This window comes from Phaseolus vulgaris, chromosome 9, assembly GCF_000499845.2.
Source record: "Phaseolus vulgaris cultivar G19833 chromosome 9, P. vulgaris v2.0, whole genome shotgun sequence".
In the NCBI taxonomy this organism is placed as follows: domain Eukaryota; kingdom Viridiplantae; phylum Streptophyta; class Magnoliopsida; order Fabales; family Fabaceae; genus Phaseolus; species Phaseolus vulgaris.
Window position 1 is genome coordinate 7,598,946 of NC_023751.2, and position 16,084 is coordinate 7,615,029.

Sequence of the window (16,084 nt, forward strand, 5' to 3'; positions counted from 1 at the left end):
TGTGGATAATTGTTCATAAAAAATCATAATGTTTGTCACAAAATATGAAAGAAATAAAAAAGCAAAATAGTCATGAAAATCCAAATTCAGTCTTCTAATAAATACAGTCAGAAAATAAAAGGACAATAAAAAAATTGAAGTAAAATGACAATAGGTAGAACAAGTCATGCATAAAAGACAAAAGTAAGTTAACAAAAGCTAAATGAATTTGACTTCTGTAACCTTTGAGTGGCTTTTGGTTCAAGGTTTGGTTAAATGAGTGATTTAAAAGAGTTATTTTCTCAACTAATTTCATTTGAACTGCCAAATAACAAGGGAACTTTTTTCACCTTCAAATAAAACAAAAAGAATATTAGAAACAGTGAATCAAAGATATGATGAGGGGATAAATCGATCACGAGCCCCGTCACTTCCTGTCATAATATTCTTCCCCTCTTAAATTGTACATGTTGTACATCTCAGTATACGTTTCTTTCACAATTTATTGCAGCTTATATGCCATTTATTCCATCTCAAACTCTTTTCAAAAGTTGAATATGAACAATTCTTCCCAAAAATCAAATACGAACTCAGTAATTTATCAATTTGAATATATAGGAACATAGATTATACTGCATAAGTCAGTGTACATACCTACAACATAACTCTTACTTACCAACAATATTATATTATGAGATAAAACTCTAAATATATGATTGAAAAACAGTAACTTAAAATGATAATATTTTAAATTTTTTCTAAGAATAATACGTTCATAGAATACAACAAGTTGGTGTCTGTTAAAAGAATAATTGTGCATTGAAGGCAAAACTCACACCCGAAATTGGTGAATGAACAAAATGGATTGTTAATTGGAGATTTGCAGTGCGGCATTGGAGTTAGATCTGGTCCACTTACTTACACGAAACCGAGCTTTGTTCGCCTGCAAAATGCAATGAAAATAAAATATTAGAACATGCATGCATACGCCATTGATGATACCAGGCAGAGCTTTCAACTTGAGATATATATATAAATATATATATATACCTCCATTTCCCAATCACATCGTGCTGTTATTATGATGAGTATCAACGTTTGAAGTGCTGTGCCACCGAAGATCATACCAGTCCATATACCCTGCCATGAACAGCATCAGATTAAGGGTTGAAAGGAAGTTAATTAAGAAGTATTGAAGATTATTTTTGCAGTTACCGCAACACCAGTTTTGAAGACCCATCCCATGATAATTCCGAGTGGGAGTCCGATGAGGTAATAGCTTCCTATGTTTATGTATGCTACGTATGCTTGCCATCCCGAACCAACAGCCACTCCTACAATATTATCATCACAACTTCCATTTAACTATCTAATCAATTTAAATTTACCTTCACTCACAACTTTTCACTAATTAAAACATAAGAATAAGAATGATAAAAGAGTGGCAATGATATGTAATAAATGAGGAGGAGGAGGAGGAGGATGTGTGATCACTATCAAGTATAGGAAACAACGAGGATAAATCACATCATGTCCGGTTTGTGTTCTCAGTTATTGTTGGAGATCCCACATCGACTAGAGATTAGAGTCTTTCATTGTATATAAGTGGGTGCAAACCTCACCTTATCGAGCCGGTTTTATGGGGTTGAGTTAGGCTTAAAGTCCACTTCGTAATATGGTATCAGAGCCATTTCGAACCTATCCTAGCGAGTGTTTGTGTTAGTTCCACGCACCACTATCGGACCACTTGACGATCCCACATCGTCTAGAGATTAGAGCCTTTCTTTATATATAAGTGGGTGCAGACCTCAACCCTAAGTTATAGTTTTTCTCCTTCATTTGCTCTTGTTGCCTAGTGTACTTGATTCCCTCGCCTTTGTTGCCATTTAACGTAATTTTCGTCACTACTGCTACCTGTTTTTTTCTCTATATTGTCACCCATCTTGTTTTCTCCTCTGTCTTCATATAATTGAGCTTGTGATGTAAAATAAAATAATAATAACATATAATTTAATTATTATTACAAACACCATCTCCTTATCTCACACGTATAATAACAGTTAACATTACAATGTTCCGTTAGCGTATAAAAACCGTAATCGTTAATCAAATTCCTTTTTATGAAGGATGATGTAGAACTATTGTTAAAAGTATGTTTGCAGATCTTTCAAACTAGAAAAAATATGTCATATTCAATGTTGACAGGCACATGTAAGTTCTGTGCACATATAATATTTGGATCAGTGATTCTCTGAAACTCTGAAAAGTAAAAGCACTAGTTTGACAATTTAATAAACTTATATTTTAATTTTTAACTTCAAATATTATTATGTTATTATAAAAGGATGTGAAATGCAAGTAAGTTACTGTTTGTCAAAGAATCTTTATTCTGATATTTAATATGTTTCAGTTAGCTGTAGCTGCGTTGGAATTTTAGGTTCCCCCTACCTTTTGTGTGAAACTTAGATGTATATGTGTGGAGAGTGAGATAGTGTATATTATTAAGTGAGAGATAATGATAAGAAAAATAAGTACCTGACAAAATAGGCTGAACACTATTGAGAAGAATTGTGAGGGCTAAGAGGAATGACATGTTATGAACGGCTTCTATTACAGAAGAGCTGGTGGTGAATATGTATGCCAAATACTCATGGAATATCATTATCAGCACGCATAAAACAACTCCAATCACAATTGACTGTGCTACTGACACTTGCGTTGCAAACTTTGCTCCTTTTGCATTCCCTGCACCTAGCTCGTTTGCCACCCTTACTCTGCCATTTAGTTCACACAAAAGATACGTATCCTTCAATTATTATCATAAAAAATTAAACCGTAAATAAAAGGAATCATCAAGAAGATGATGAACAAGATACAAAAGAGTGGTAATTATACTTACACATGCAACAATAATTCAAACTTTAGGGCCGAAAAGAGATAAATTAAGACTACTTTGCTGAAGTAAAGATAAAGGTAATGATAGGACCAAACGGAGGAAAAATAAGACTACTTTATTGAAGTAATGATAAGTAAGACTAAGGTACTATATTAGGAAAAAACGTTTTTGTTTTCAGAAAGTTGGTGTGAAGTATGAGAATATCAAGAAAATAAAATGATTATCTAGTTAAAAAAAAGGTGTAAAATGGACCGTAAATTCTAAATTTGTGGTAATTAAGAAGGAAAATGGAATGGAGAAGATACCCTGTGCCGGCGAAAAAAGCCAGTGGAATCATCATCTCCCACCCATTAATGGTCATACTGCAAAACAAAATACATTTAGTATTTGAAATAGGAAAAGGAATAGAAGAAAATGAAGGGAAAGAAAGAGCTGAAGAAGTTACCATACAGACAAGGCATCAATGGCGATGGTGGCATTCTCCAACTGGCCAGTCATAAGGACAAGTATTCTGTAGTACCAATTCTCCAAGCTGCATGCGTCAACAACAACAACAACATACATTTAACACACCCGTATTAATTTATAGTTATGAAGAAGAAAGAGATGAGAAGGGAATACCATAACATGACCCCAGAAGCAGAAGAGAGTTTGAGGAATTCCCAGAGTCCAGAAAAGGCTTCAACGGAGAAACCAGTCCAAGTTAAAGGGCATCCACCATAGGCAGTATAAGCATACATGCCAAGAACCAAAACCCACCATGATATGTCCAAAGAAATAGCTGCGCCATAAAGTCCAAAATCCCACACATACACCAAGAGCCAACTAGTCACCACATTCACCACCAAACCCACCAGGGACACCCACGCAATAACCGCCGTCTTCAGCTGGCACTGTAGGAACCTTTGCAGAGGGAACTGAAACGCAAAACTGAAGTGCAGAGGAATCAGCCACACCGCCACCACACCGCTCCACTCCGCCACATCCTCCGGCTGCCCAAGAAATTTCAGAAGGGGCGTTGCGAATACATAAAACGGCAACAGCAGGAAACAGCACAGGAACAGAACAATCCACGACCTCTGCATGTATATTCCCAACATGTGGTATCTCTTCGCCCCAAACGCTTGCCCGCACAGTGTCTCCAACGCACTCGCCATCCCCAGCTGTATAATTACCAAATCACTTTTAAACAATATTAAAACATCATCATTAAATTCACATATTCAATATGATCTACGTTTTTTTTGATATTTTTTTGGAAGCTAATGATTCTGATGATGATGATAACAAAGGGAATGTGATTTTACCAAAAAATGAAATGGGTTAGGGAGGACTTACGAGGAGGCCGAAATTGAAGCCAACGATGACGGTGTTTGCTATAGAAATGGCGGCGAGTTCGACATCACCCAAGTGGCCGGCGAAGGCTTGGGTGACAACGTTCATGTTGAACATGGCGAGGCGGCTGAAGATGGAGGGCCCCACAATTATCCATAGCTTCCTCGTTTCGAGCCAGAGTTTGTTACCAAAACTTTGTTCCTCGTACGGTTGTTCGTGTTGTTGTTCTGCATGAATAACCGCATCTTCTGGTTGTAGAAGAGCTTCCGCAAGTGTTTTTGCTCTTTCGTCGTCTCCTTTGAAGCTCTCCATGACCCTCCAGAGGAACAGAGTAGAACGTAAAGTAAATAACGCTATTCTACATTCATCTTCTTCCCTCTTTTCTATATGTACCTCTGCAACTCCCTTAAGGGTGATGTTAGGTTGAAGCTGCAAACATTGACGGTTGAATCGAATAAATTCATATTTTAATTATATTTATTTTATTTTTTAATTTAAAATATTATTATGATAAATTGTCATGTGATTTGCTTTCAGTGTCAAATTAACATCTTTGTTTTCTTTATTTCATGTCATCAGTTATAGTGTCACACTTGTATTTCTCTTCTACTTTATATCTTTTATTTTTCCTCTTAATCATTAAGAATTAAGAAATAGACATGAATGAACAATCCAAACTGGAGACAAGAGTAGTATAATTTAACATTCAATACTTCAAATTATATCTACCTTATGTTTATTATTTTATAAAAATACTCCTATCACTCAAAGGTGTAATTTGGAGCAAAGAAATGTAAAAAAATATTTTTCTTGGAGACAAAAGCCTTACTTTTTAACATTGTCGTCTTCTTTTTATGCATCATTTCTACGATGGTATCAAGAAAAAGAGATCCATGGAATCCACGTATGTTGATATCAAATACAATATTATTTTTTTCTGAAATAAATATACGTAAAAATAAAAGTATAAGACGTCGGTGAGGAACGCGAATTTATTGCACCAAAATTTTTAACACAACATCACATTATTAAATTATTTATTTATTTATTCCAAAATTAAAAAATAAATAAAATCTCTTAAGGTTTCAATTTTGGTTAGAAGTTTGTCTTTTCTTTAATAAGAGTGGAACCTATAATAACTCCCTGAGGCCACAGAGTGCCAAGTACCATGGCCCATGGATGACACGCTGCAGTTCCTTTCTGACATTTTGTATTTAAAGGATGCTCAGAACATTGACAATTATTATAATATTTTTATTTAATAAAATTATGTTACTTAAAACTTTTTCAATGCATCCCATAATTTTATAATTTTTCTTGTTGGAATAAGATAATTATTATCTTTTTCGATTGCTCCGTCTATTTTTTTTTTCTAGTAATAGTCATCTTGTCTTTATATATATATATATATATATATATATATATATATTTTAATTTTAGAAATAATATTTATAAAATTCACTTTCACAATTAAATAAGAATTCGATATTCGACACTAGATATTATTAATATCTGATTTTTGAAATCTATGTCTATTTATATAATTATTATAGATCATATATTATTGGATCGGATTAAAAATTTAAATCATTATTAAGAATATATTATTTAATATTTAATTGTTAATTAGTATCATTAATTCTTTATTTGAGTGTAATAATTTTCATCGTGTCCTATGAACTCGACCGGTACAATTATCTATAATAAAATTTTGATCTAATAAAAAATGTTAGAAACATTCTTTCATTTATAAAATTTATTAACTCACAAATATGATTAAATTTATTCTCGAGATCCAAAATTAGATATATTTTAAATATTTATAAGGTTAACATTTCGACCCGAACCAACTAAGCAAAAATAATTATTATTATCATTAATAAAGAATTAGCATTAATAATATAAAAAATATTATGATATAAGTGATAAAGTGTAAGTACACCTTATCAGCATATTATTTATATAGTGTAATTTTCTATATTTTTTATTATTTAGTTTATCTACACCACATCTAGAATACTTTTCATATACGAAACGAGTTTAGGGTGCTCTATCCCCTGAATTTGTGCAATTTAAATAATATATAATATATGAAAATTAAAATAAATTATATTTTGAAATTAAATAATAATATTTTTTAATAAAGAGACATATAATAGGATATAAACTACTATTATTTATACCTATATATAAAGAAAATTATTCATTATAATCGTGTTTGATTCTACTCTTATTTAATACATATCATTTTATTACTACAATGAAATGTTTTATCATTTCATATGAATAACTTAAAAATAAAATAAACTTATTTGATAAAATTATTATTCTTTTGTCACTTTCAATCACTCTCTTCACTCCAATAAAACAACTATATTATTTGATAAAACTATTATTCTTTTGTATCTATCATCAAGTTAATCATAACCTTAATGTGTCAATGGAAGAAGAGAAAAAGCTTGAAGAAGAAGAGAGACTTAAACTAGGAAAAAAAAGTTGTTTAATTAATTTATCATTTTTCTTTTACATGTTAATTTTTGTTTTTCAATTTCGACTCATTCAAAATTAATTTTGTATGTATGTTAAATTTTTATTATTGTGAAAGTTGTAATATAATTATATAAAAAATTGAGTTGTCAACGTATATTACTCAAATAATAAATGTAAATAAAAATGAAAAGATTTATTTCAATATATCTTAAGGGAAGAAAAATTGTATTTAGGTAATGATACATTGATAACTCTCATTTTTTATACAATCACATTACAACACTAAATACTATTATTTTAATATTTTTCATATAATTTAGTTACAAATTTATCTTTTATTATTTATATTTATTTATAAACCATTACATTAAGAGTTATATACCACTCTAAATTCTAAATCTTGTAAAACTATCATTTTCATTATATTTATTATATTTTGACTAGTGAGAGTGAGCGACAACTTTTTAAAAATTCCATGACAATGGGAAAGGAAAAAGTTGATTTGATACCAATCAAGTGTTTTAAATAAAATATAAATTAAATTATTAAATATAAAAATAATAAAACAAGTTATAGAATTGGAGGAAAAAAAATTAGGTGACAATATCTCACAATAATCTTTTTCAATTAAAAAATTGCTTTTGTAATGAGGTTTTGGGTGTCAATATCGCACTACCCTGAAATAAAATAACAAATAAGTTAAAAAAATAACATGAAATATGTTAAAGAATAATATATTAATTGTTCTAAATTTTACTTGTCAGCGTGTGTTAAATAGGAATATGTTCTAAATTTCACTACAAAGAAAATAGAATATCTAAGTCGGATAAAAAGTTTATACAAAACTTAAAAAGTTTATAATAATGAAAAATAGTTTCAATTTTGTATTCTAAGTGTTTACTCTAAAAACATGCTCAATAATAGAACAATGTCTGTTAATACGAAGGGAGGCTACAAGTGACAAAAAGAGAAATTGATATAATATTAATTATAAATTACATGTGCTAATATGTTGATAAGTAATTATGATTTAGAATACTTTTTCTTCTAATGTATAATCAATCAATTAAAATATTATTTACACTTAACATCGGTTTAATCGACTCTATGGAAATTAAATTAATATTTATTTATTGGATGTTAATTTAAAACAATTTTTTAATAGTTATTTTATTTGGTTAAAAATATGATTACTTTGTAAAAACGTGATTTCTCTATTTTGTTTTAAGAATGTGGTAATTGGAAGAAGAAGAAAAAACTTGTATAAGGAAGTAGTTAATTTGATTCCAAAATAAGCCTAAAAAATCCATACATTAAAAGGCAAAACCTAATTAAAATTCATCCAATATAAGACACCACCTTAAATGAAGGTAATGTGTAGAAACAATTCCATATAAGGCACAAACTAATAGAAATACATAATATGCCTCATTGTTAGGATAGAGAATGGAATGTCATCTTCATAATCTGCATCCATTTTCCAAAATTGTGAGACAAGGAATGTGTTTCTTTATAACAAAATATAGTGGAAATTAACAAAATACACGTAAGCATATTTAGTTATATAAATATTTTATAAGTTTTTATTTATCACGAAAATCATGAAATAAAAATCAATTTTTAGAGACAAAAAATAATTAGTTGCTATAGGACTAAATTAGAGATATTTTAAAGATTAAAAAATATTTTGTTTCTAAATTAGTTTCTATTATTGTTAAATGGTTTTTAAATTAGTGTCTAATTAGCACAAAGGTTTTTGCTACTAAATTTAGAATTTAAATAATTGGTAGGAAAAACTTTATTGTTAATTAGACACCAATTCAGAAACCAAAATGTGTTTAGTATCTAAAATGGTTTCTAATTTAGTCAGCAACTAATTATTTTTTGGTTCTAAAAATGCTTTTTATTTCATGATTTTCTTTTAGTATATTAATTAATGTCTCTAATAGAATAAATTAAAATAAATACTCTATTTACATATTAAATTATTCTATTATAATTAATAATTAAAACGTAATCTGTAAGTTTAAACTACAATTTAAAAAAACAATATTTTCAATTATTTTTTATTTTAATTTTTAATTTAAAAAATGGGACATTAAGGTCATTAAATACCTATTTCACCTTTGTTATTGGTTGCATGTTGCTTCCTCTTCAATAAGAATTTGAACTTTCTGAACCTGCAAACAAAAGAAACCAATCTTTCATCAGAGAAACGAAAACAGTGTATATTACTTCAAAGTTTCTATTTACAGCACATATTATAGACTCGTTTTTTAAGTAGACGAGTTAATTTTGTTGGATGAAAATGAAACAAAACCGTTTCATTTCATTATACCTCTTTTTCCCAATCATATTTCATCGTAATTGTAGCCAATATCAATGTTTGAACCACTGTTCCACTCATCATTCCACTCCACATTGCCTACACCAAAAATAAATATTCACAACCAAACATTGCCTTCACTCTCAACTCTTCATATTTCCCTCGCAAGGTCACCCTAATTTACTTCATCTACATCAATAATTGACCCATGATAAAGTGTAGGATATGGTACACTTACAACAACATTAGAAGGAAGCAACCACCCAAGGAGAACCCCCAGAGGTATTCCAACCAAGTAGTAACTGCCAATGTTTATATATGCCACCACTGCTTGTCGACCACATCCAACTGCCACCCCTGAAGACCAACAGATACCAGCAAAAGCGACAATGTCAAATTGAAATTTGAGTTGAGTGCTTATATTACAAGGTGTGTTGGATGCTTTCTCACCCGAAAGAACTGGTTGAATGCAATTAAGAAGAACAGTAAAAGCTAACAACATTGCCAGGTCATTGACCATTTGGATAACGGATGAGCTCGATGTAAATATCAAGGCGAGATTCTTGTTGAAGAACACGATTACCAGCCAAAATATAAATCCCACCACTACAGTATTTACCACAGAAACCACAGTTGCAAATTTTGCACCTTTTGCATTGCCTGCGCCAAGCTCGTTTGCTACACGAACCCTGAGTTGAAGAATGACATGATTAAAGGGGTGAAAAATTAGCTGGTTTTTTTATCCAGGGGAGTTCTTTTTTCACATAAACAGATGATTTTTTTTCTTTTATGGTTATTTGCCTATACATAGTATTGAAGAAATCTTATTTGAGATTATAACATGACTTCTAGAAACTGGTTAGCTGTTACATCGTACTACAACCTCTACCAAGACGTCCAAGACAAGCTGATGTTTCAATGCACTGAATAAAAGCATATACTTCTACAGTTTCCCTTGAACTTGATCAATGTCTCCAATAAAATCAGAAGATTTTTTAACAAGTTCCATTTAAACTAACGGAAAGTGGGTATGTTTTAGATTCAAATATTGGAAATCTTGAAAACTTCCAAAGATACCTGTGGACTGTTTGTTGAAGATAAGAAACACGTTGTAAGCTTTGGGAAGCTTTTAAATTCGTCTTCTTAATGCTTAAATTACAAAACTTGAGGCAGGAATGTCAATCTGTCATTCTCTCGTCCTTTAGTATCAGGTTCCTTATTTTCCTTATGCTTCAGTTTTTCAACAAAAAATGTGTATGTTCATATGACTATAATCGCCTACAGTTCAACTAATGCAAGTGATGTTTCAAGACTGCAGTAAATTACATACTGAGTTGATAAACTGACTGAATGTTTTGGGGAGATTACAACAATTTGGAGACCTAATAACACGTTTACAGAAGGCAGAATTAATTATCAGAATATGGTAGGTCTTAATAAAATTTAAGGGAAAGAAAACAATGCTACTCTAGAAAATTCACACCAAAATTAAATGATAAATCAAGATCTATGAATTACCACAATAATTTTTAACAACTTTCCATCTTTTGATAGAAACATGTCAGCAACTAAGTGGAGAGCAACGGCAGTGCAAAAACAAAGTATAAACCCTATAGAATGATCATATTACAAAACTCACTCTGATAAAGCAAATCAAAGTTCAAAATGTTATCAGACCATAGTCTGGTCAGAATCAATCAAAAAAGCACACGAAGATCGTTTTGTATGGATTTGCAGGGTTCTGCTTCTGGGCATCAATTACATTTGACTACACATCACGAAATACTCAACCTCACCCTACCCCTTAGCTAACTAATTTTTCAATTTAGTTAAACATTTCCCCTTACCAAAAATCAATAATATACCTCAATTAAGGAGAGTAAGAAAGAGGACTTACAACCAGTGACTTACCCGGTTGCACCCAAAAATGCAAGCGGTACCATGGATTCCCAACCAAATATCGTCACACTGCCATGCCAGGTTTGACTTTAATTCAGCAAAAATCCAATAAACCAATATAGGACTAAACTAGAAAGAAAAAACTACGAAAGCACAAATTACCAAACTGAAAGAGCATCAATTGCAATCTCAGTGTTATGCATATATCCAGAGACTATAAGCAACAGTCGGTAATAGAAATTCTCTAACCTGCAAAGTCACATTAACAACACTAATACGCACATCAACCTCAACGTTCAGAACCAAATATCATTTACAGAAATGTACCTAGATATTGTCCTTTTTCACACAAATTTCTAATGAACACTAACACAAGAAAATAAAAGACAATTTATCAAATTTCTTGCTTATGTGAAAGTAAACTTGTTCAACTCAGTTCTTGAAACACTTACACGGGTTAATTGTAATTTATAACATAATTTAATCTACTTCCGATTCTAGCCAAAGATATTGACAGACTCCAGAAGTATTTAAAGTCTCTTTTCCTCCTACCTCCTACAGGGGAATGTTTGAAACTATTGATAGGCATAAAATCGGTTAATAGAGGACTTCTTTTTCAGGTAGCTGTAGTCGGATCCTCTCTGGGCACAACAAGACCTGAGGCTACACTTTCTTATTTACTTTTAGCAGAGAGTTTAATACCAAAAGTTAAAGAGAGAAATAAGTTAAGAAACACTAACGCAAGCATGACCCCAGAAGCCAAAGAGAGTTTAAAGAATTCCCAGAGACCAACAAAAGCTTCAGCAGAAAAACCAGTCCACGAATACGGGCACCCACCGAAGAGTGTATAACCAAGCATTCCCAAAACCGAGAGCCACCACGAGAAACCAATGGAAAGTGCAGTGCCAACGATCCCAACTCTCATCCTATAAACAAGAACCAAACTCACCAAAACATGAATCGCAAGAGCCACCCCTGAAACCCAAGCGACGATACCGGTCTTTAACTGGCACTGCAGGAACCGCTGCAATGTGAACTGAAACGGGAAACTGAGGTGAAACGGGATCAACCAGACCGCCACCAGCCCCGCCTGTTCCGCCACCGCGACGGGCTGCCCCACCAACTTCAGCAGCGGCGTCGCGAACACGAACAACGGCAGCATCAGAATCGAGGACAGGGACAGAACAACCCACGAGCGTTGCAGATAAACGCCCAACATGCGGTGGTTTCCGGCGCCGTAGGCCTGGCCGCATAGCGTCTCCAGCGCACTCGCCATACCCAACTAGAAAAGGAACATCGCAATGAAGACAATGTTGGTTGATAAGAGTGAAAATGAAAAGGGAGTGGCTAGTACCATGAAGCCGAAGGTGATGGAGATGAGGACGGTGCAAGCGATGGAAATGGCGGCGAGATCGAGGTCGGCAAGGTGGCCGGCGAAGGACTGGGTGACGACGGTGATGGAGAACATGGCTAGACGGGTAAAGATCGAAGGGGCGGCGATTTGCCATAGTTTCTTGGATTCAGAACATGATCGGTGGAAGAGAGAGTGAGTGTGAGTGTTGGATCCGTTGTGCGATGTTGACTTTATCAGAGCATGAGTCTCTTCGTTGCAAATATTCTCCATACACTAATAACCGGTATTTTTGTTACTATTTTTAGCAAGTACAAGACATCCTCTGGTTTCACTGAACTGAAAGTGAGAACTGAGGAAGAGAACTATGAAGCCTTTTGTCAGACATTGGACAAGACAACGACATAAAGTACTTATTCACTATGAATTTGTTGATTTTGGCTTAATCTCAAGTCCCACATCGGTGAGTTCATTGTTTGGGAAGAAGGTTTCAGGGTTATAAATTAAACTCTTCTCCTTCACTGTTATATATCCCAAATTGTAATATCTTCCCTCATAATAATAAAAGTGAGTTGTTTTTGTTGTGCTCGGAGATTAGGCTAAACAGGCCGAACTCCATTAACAATTTTCGGGTGTGTTTTTTCCTCTTTATCTCTTTTATTATTCCGCTTTATTTATTCAATATTATTTGTCGGGTAGCTCTATTAAGGTTTTGTTTTAGTGAGAAAATTACCCGTTTTTCCCAACAGATTTCACTATGATTTTATTTTGAGTGACTAAAAAGATACCTAAAGCAACTTCAATCATTCACTTTAAAGATAACTCATACAACATTTGGAATTCAGTCACCAATTTTTTCTTTCATTTTTTTGGTAAAGTCCTGCTACTAAGGATTTTTTTTTCAATTTTTTTGTGTGTTTTTTTATTTAAATTGAACGTTTGTTATTTTATGTTCTAATTTTTTTTTCAACTTGTGCTTGCTAACATGTTTTACAATTATTTACTGAAGTTGGACTTGTTAGCACGACTTTTTTTTATTATTATTGAAATTGTCTTTCCTAGTATGTTTTTTTTTAAATTTCCTTATTGTTTATTTTTTTGTGTTTTTAATTTTATAAATTTAGATAATGTCATTATTTATTATTTATATTATAATTGAATGTATTTTGGATAATTTAAAATATTAATATAGTCAAATATATCTAAATTATTTTTAAAATAATAGTTAAATATTGTTAATTTAATTAATTAATGTTAATTGAATGTAATTTTGAAAAATTTAAAGCAATGCTATCTTGAAATAAGATTAATTGAAATGAAAGGAGAAATAAATATCTCAGGAATTATTTATCATTGTCGTGACTAATATTTTTTATTGGAACATTCATTCGGATAATAATAATAACATTTTTTTTATTACTTCAACCTAATTGTTGGTATTCTTAATTATTTATAATACATGTGATGATTAGGAATGAAGAATAGACTTGTATAAGTTAACCAGTAATCTTTGAATAAAATTGAACTTCGTAAGTCTGTAGACTATAAAGTGGGTCAACATATGTTAACAATTGTAAGTGGAAAAGTGGAACAATGACAGGTAATCGAAGATCTTGAAATACTCCACAATCACACCACTAATCATTTAATTTAATTATGTATGACATTGGTCATCGACCAAGTTGGGAAGTCGTTATCTCCTAAACATCAAATTCTAAATTCTAATGTATTCCTACAAACCCGTTAAACTTAGATAAGCTTCATAAAGGCAAAATGACAAAAAGAACTTATAGATATTGACCACAATATTATGAAAAATGGATCGTCATCTAGAATAATTGAGATAATCACCTTATTCAAGGAAACCAATTCAAAAGAAATGACCATTTGTATAACGCTACAAAATATATATGTAATGGTACATCTAATGTACTATCCAATACATAACATCTTAGCAAACATTTATGTCAAATATGTAAGTTCATTTTCTATTGCATTTCGTTATGTAATTTTTAGTTAAATCCAACTAACCATTACTTTTCCAACAATATGACATGTCCAAATACCTTGAACAACCATAACTCCAACCACAATAGGTGAGGGGAGGGCTATCAGTTTTTGGGAGGACAGTTGGTTGAGTTGTGGAGCGTTGAAGAGTGTTTTCCCGAGAATTTTCTCTCTTAGTGTGGCAAAAGGTGCAAAGGTAGTTGAACTAGGGAATTGGATTAATGGTGTTTGGGTGTGGCACTTTGAATGGCGTAGACCCTTTTTTGAATGAGAGAAACCTTTGGTGGAGCAGTTACTGTAAGGGGCGAAGTTGGAATCGGGAAAGGCAGATTGCTGGATTTGGAAGGCTGGGGGTTTCATACTTTTACAGTTAACTCAGCCTATTTTCAGATTAGGAAGGATAGAGTTTGGGAGGTTTCTCCAATTTACAGTAAGTTGTGGAGGTGCAAAGCTTTGTCTTCCGCTCTGGTCACTGCTTGGAGGGTGATGGAGAATAAGATTGCTATTAAGGTAAATTTGGAAAGGCGAGGGGTGGTGGTAGAGAATCTGGTGTGTGGTTTCTGTGGGAAGGTGGAAGAGTCGTCCAGTCATCTGTTTTCAGTCTGCGAGTTTACCTGGCGGGTGTGGTGTCTTTGTTTTGAGTGGCTAGGAGTGTCGTTTGTTATTCACAAGGACCCTTTGGTAAACTTCCAACAATTCAGGTTGTGTTCGGCTTCTAATGTGGTTAATGACGTTTGGGGGACGATTTGGGTTGGTGTTGTGAGTGGAATTTGGAGACATAGGAACACAGTGACCTTCGACAGGGGTGTGGTAGATGTGCTCGAAGTATTCGCACTGGTACAGGTAAATGTTTGGTCTTGGATTTTTGCAAAGTCTTGTTGTAATTCCTTTACATACTCCAACTGGGTTTTGAACCCAGTGGATTGTATGAGGCTGGTTGTTTAATACTTTCTCGAGTTTGGTTTGGTTGTTCCTTATTTAAGTTGGAAGGTGTTCCTTAGTTGAAGGTTGGTAAGACGCTAGCCCTTTATGTATAAGGGTTGGACCACCCCTGAAGTGGTTCCCATTTATTTATTTTTTATTGTTGATAAAAAAAAAAAACTCCAACCACTAGATCAACATATTGGATTTTCTTCTACTACTGAACAATTTCAATTACGATTTTAATTTTCGACCACCTCCAATGTTCAGATACATGGATAACATTCACACCATGCTTGGTCAATCATCATTTCAACTTATTTTTTTTTCAATTCCATCAAATAATATATTTTTCAATTCTTTGACCACATCGTTCTCATAATACAATCTAATATCATCTATGATTTTTTATCGATCAATCATGTTTTCACAAACTTTCGATAATGAAAGTGGAGGCGATGAAGAGCAATATGATCGCAATGAACATGGAGCAACAATCATCTTACTCTTCTATCGAACATGGAGTACATAAAAGATAGATAAGACAACTTAAAAAGCCACCTTATGACACATATTCTCATAAATAAATGTTTTTTTTTCTTATTAACCATATTTTCCTTATCATTTCAATTAATCTTATTTCAATGGTAATATATATTTTAATGACACTCCTTTAAATTTTTCAAAATTGCATTCAAATTTAACTCACTTTTAGAACAAATAATTTAAATATATTGACTATATTAATACTTTAAATTATGCAAAATACATTCAATTAGTATATAAATAAATAATTAATTACATTATATAAATTTATAAAAATTTAAAACATAAAAAATTAAATAAATAATAAATAAATGAAAAAAAAAACATGATAGAA

The 16,084-nt window shown here is 32.2% G+C and overlaps 2 protein-coding genes across 7 annotated transcripts; both read right to left on the reverse strand.

Annotated features, from left to right (window-relative positions):
• Nucleotides 1-576: 576 nt before the first annotated feature.
• Nucleotides 577-4,751, reverse strand: LOC137820335 (protein DETOXIFICATION 27-like). Its single transcript, XM_068624365.1, has 8 exons — nucleotides 4,214-4,751; nucleotides 3,497-4,038; nucleotides 3,321-3,407; nucleotides 3,181-3,237; nucleotides 2,515-2,753; nucleotides 1,195-1,313; nucleotides 1,030-1,119; nucleotides 577-922 (listed from the first exon to the last, which is right to left on the reverse strand). The coding sequence occupies exons 1-8, from the start codon at nucleotides 4,520-4,522 to the stop codon at nucleotides 848-850; spliced, it is 1,518 nt and encodes a 505-aa protein (XP_068480466.1). The 5' UTR covers nucleotides 4,523-4,751; the 3' UTR covers nucleotides 577-847.
• Nucleotides 4,752-7,959: 3,208 nt separating this feature from the next.
• Nucleotides 7,960-12,662, reverse strand: LOC137822004 (protein DETOXIFICATION 27-like). Of its 6 annotated transcripts, none has more exons than XM_068626875.1 (9): nucleotides 12,280-12,662; nucleotides 11,666-12,207; nucleotides 11,088-11,174; nucleotides 10,938-10,994; nucleotides 9,477-9,715; nucleotides 9,265-9,383; nucleotides 9,039-9,125; nucleotides 8,825-8,880; nucleotides 7,960-8,167 (listed from the first exon to the last, which is right to left on the reverse strand). In XM_068626875.1, the coding sequence occupies exons 1-8, from the start codon at nucleotides 12,547-12,549 to the stop codon at nucleotides 8,830-8,832; spliced, it is 1,452 nt and encodes a 483-aa protein (XP_068482976.1). In that variant the 5' UTR covers nucleotides 12,550-12,662; the 3' UTR covers nucleotides 7,960-8,167; nucleotides 8,825-8,829. The 6 variants fall into 6 exon arrangements, with proteins under 6 accessions (XP_068482976.1, XP_068482975.1, XP_068482978.1 ...); XM_068626874.1 differs by having other exon boundaries at nucleotides 8,816-8,880; XM_068626877.1 differs by lacking the exon at nucleotides 9,039-9,125.
• Between the last annotated feature and the right edge of the window lie 3,422 nt (nucleotides 12,663-16,084).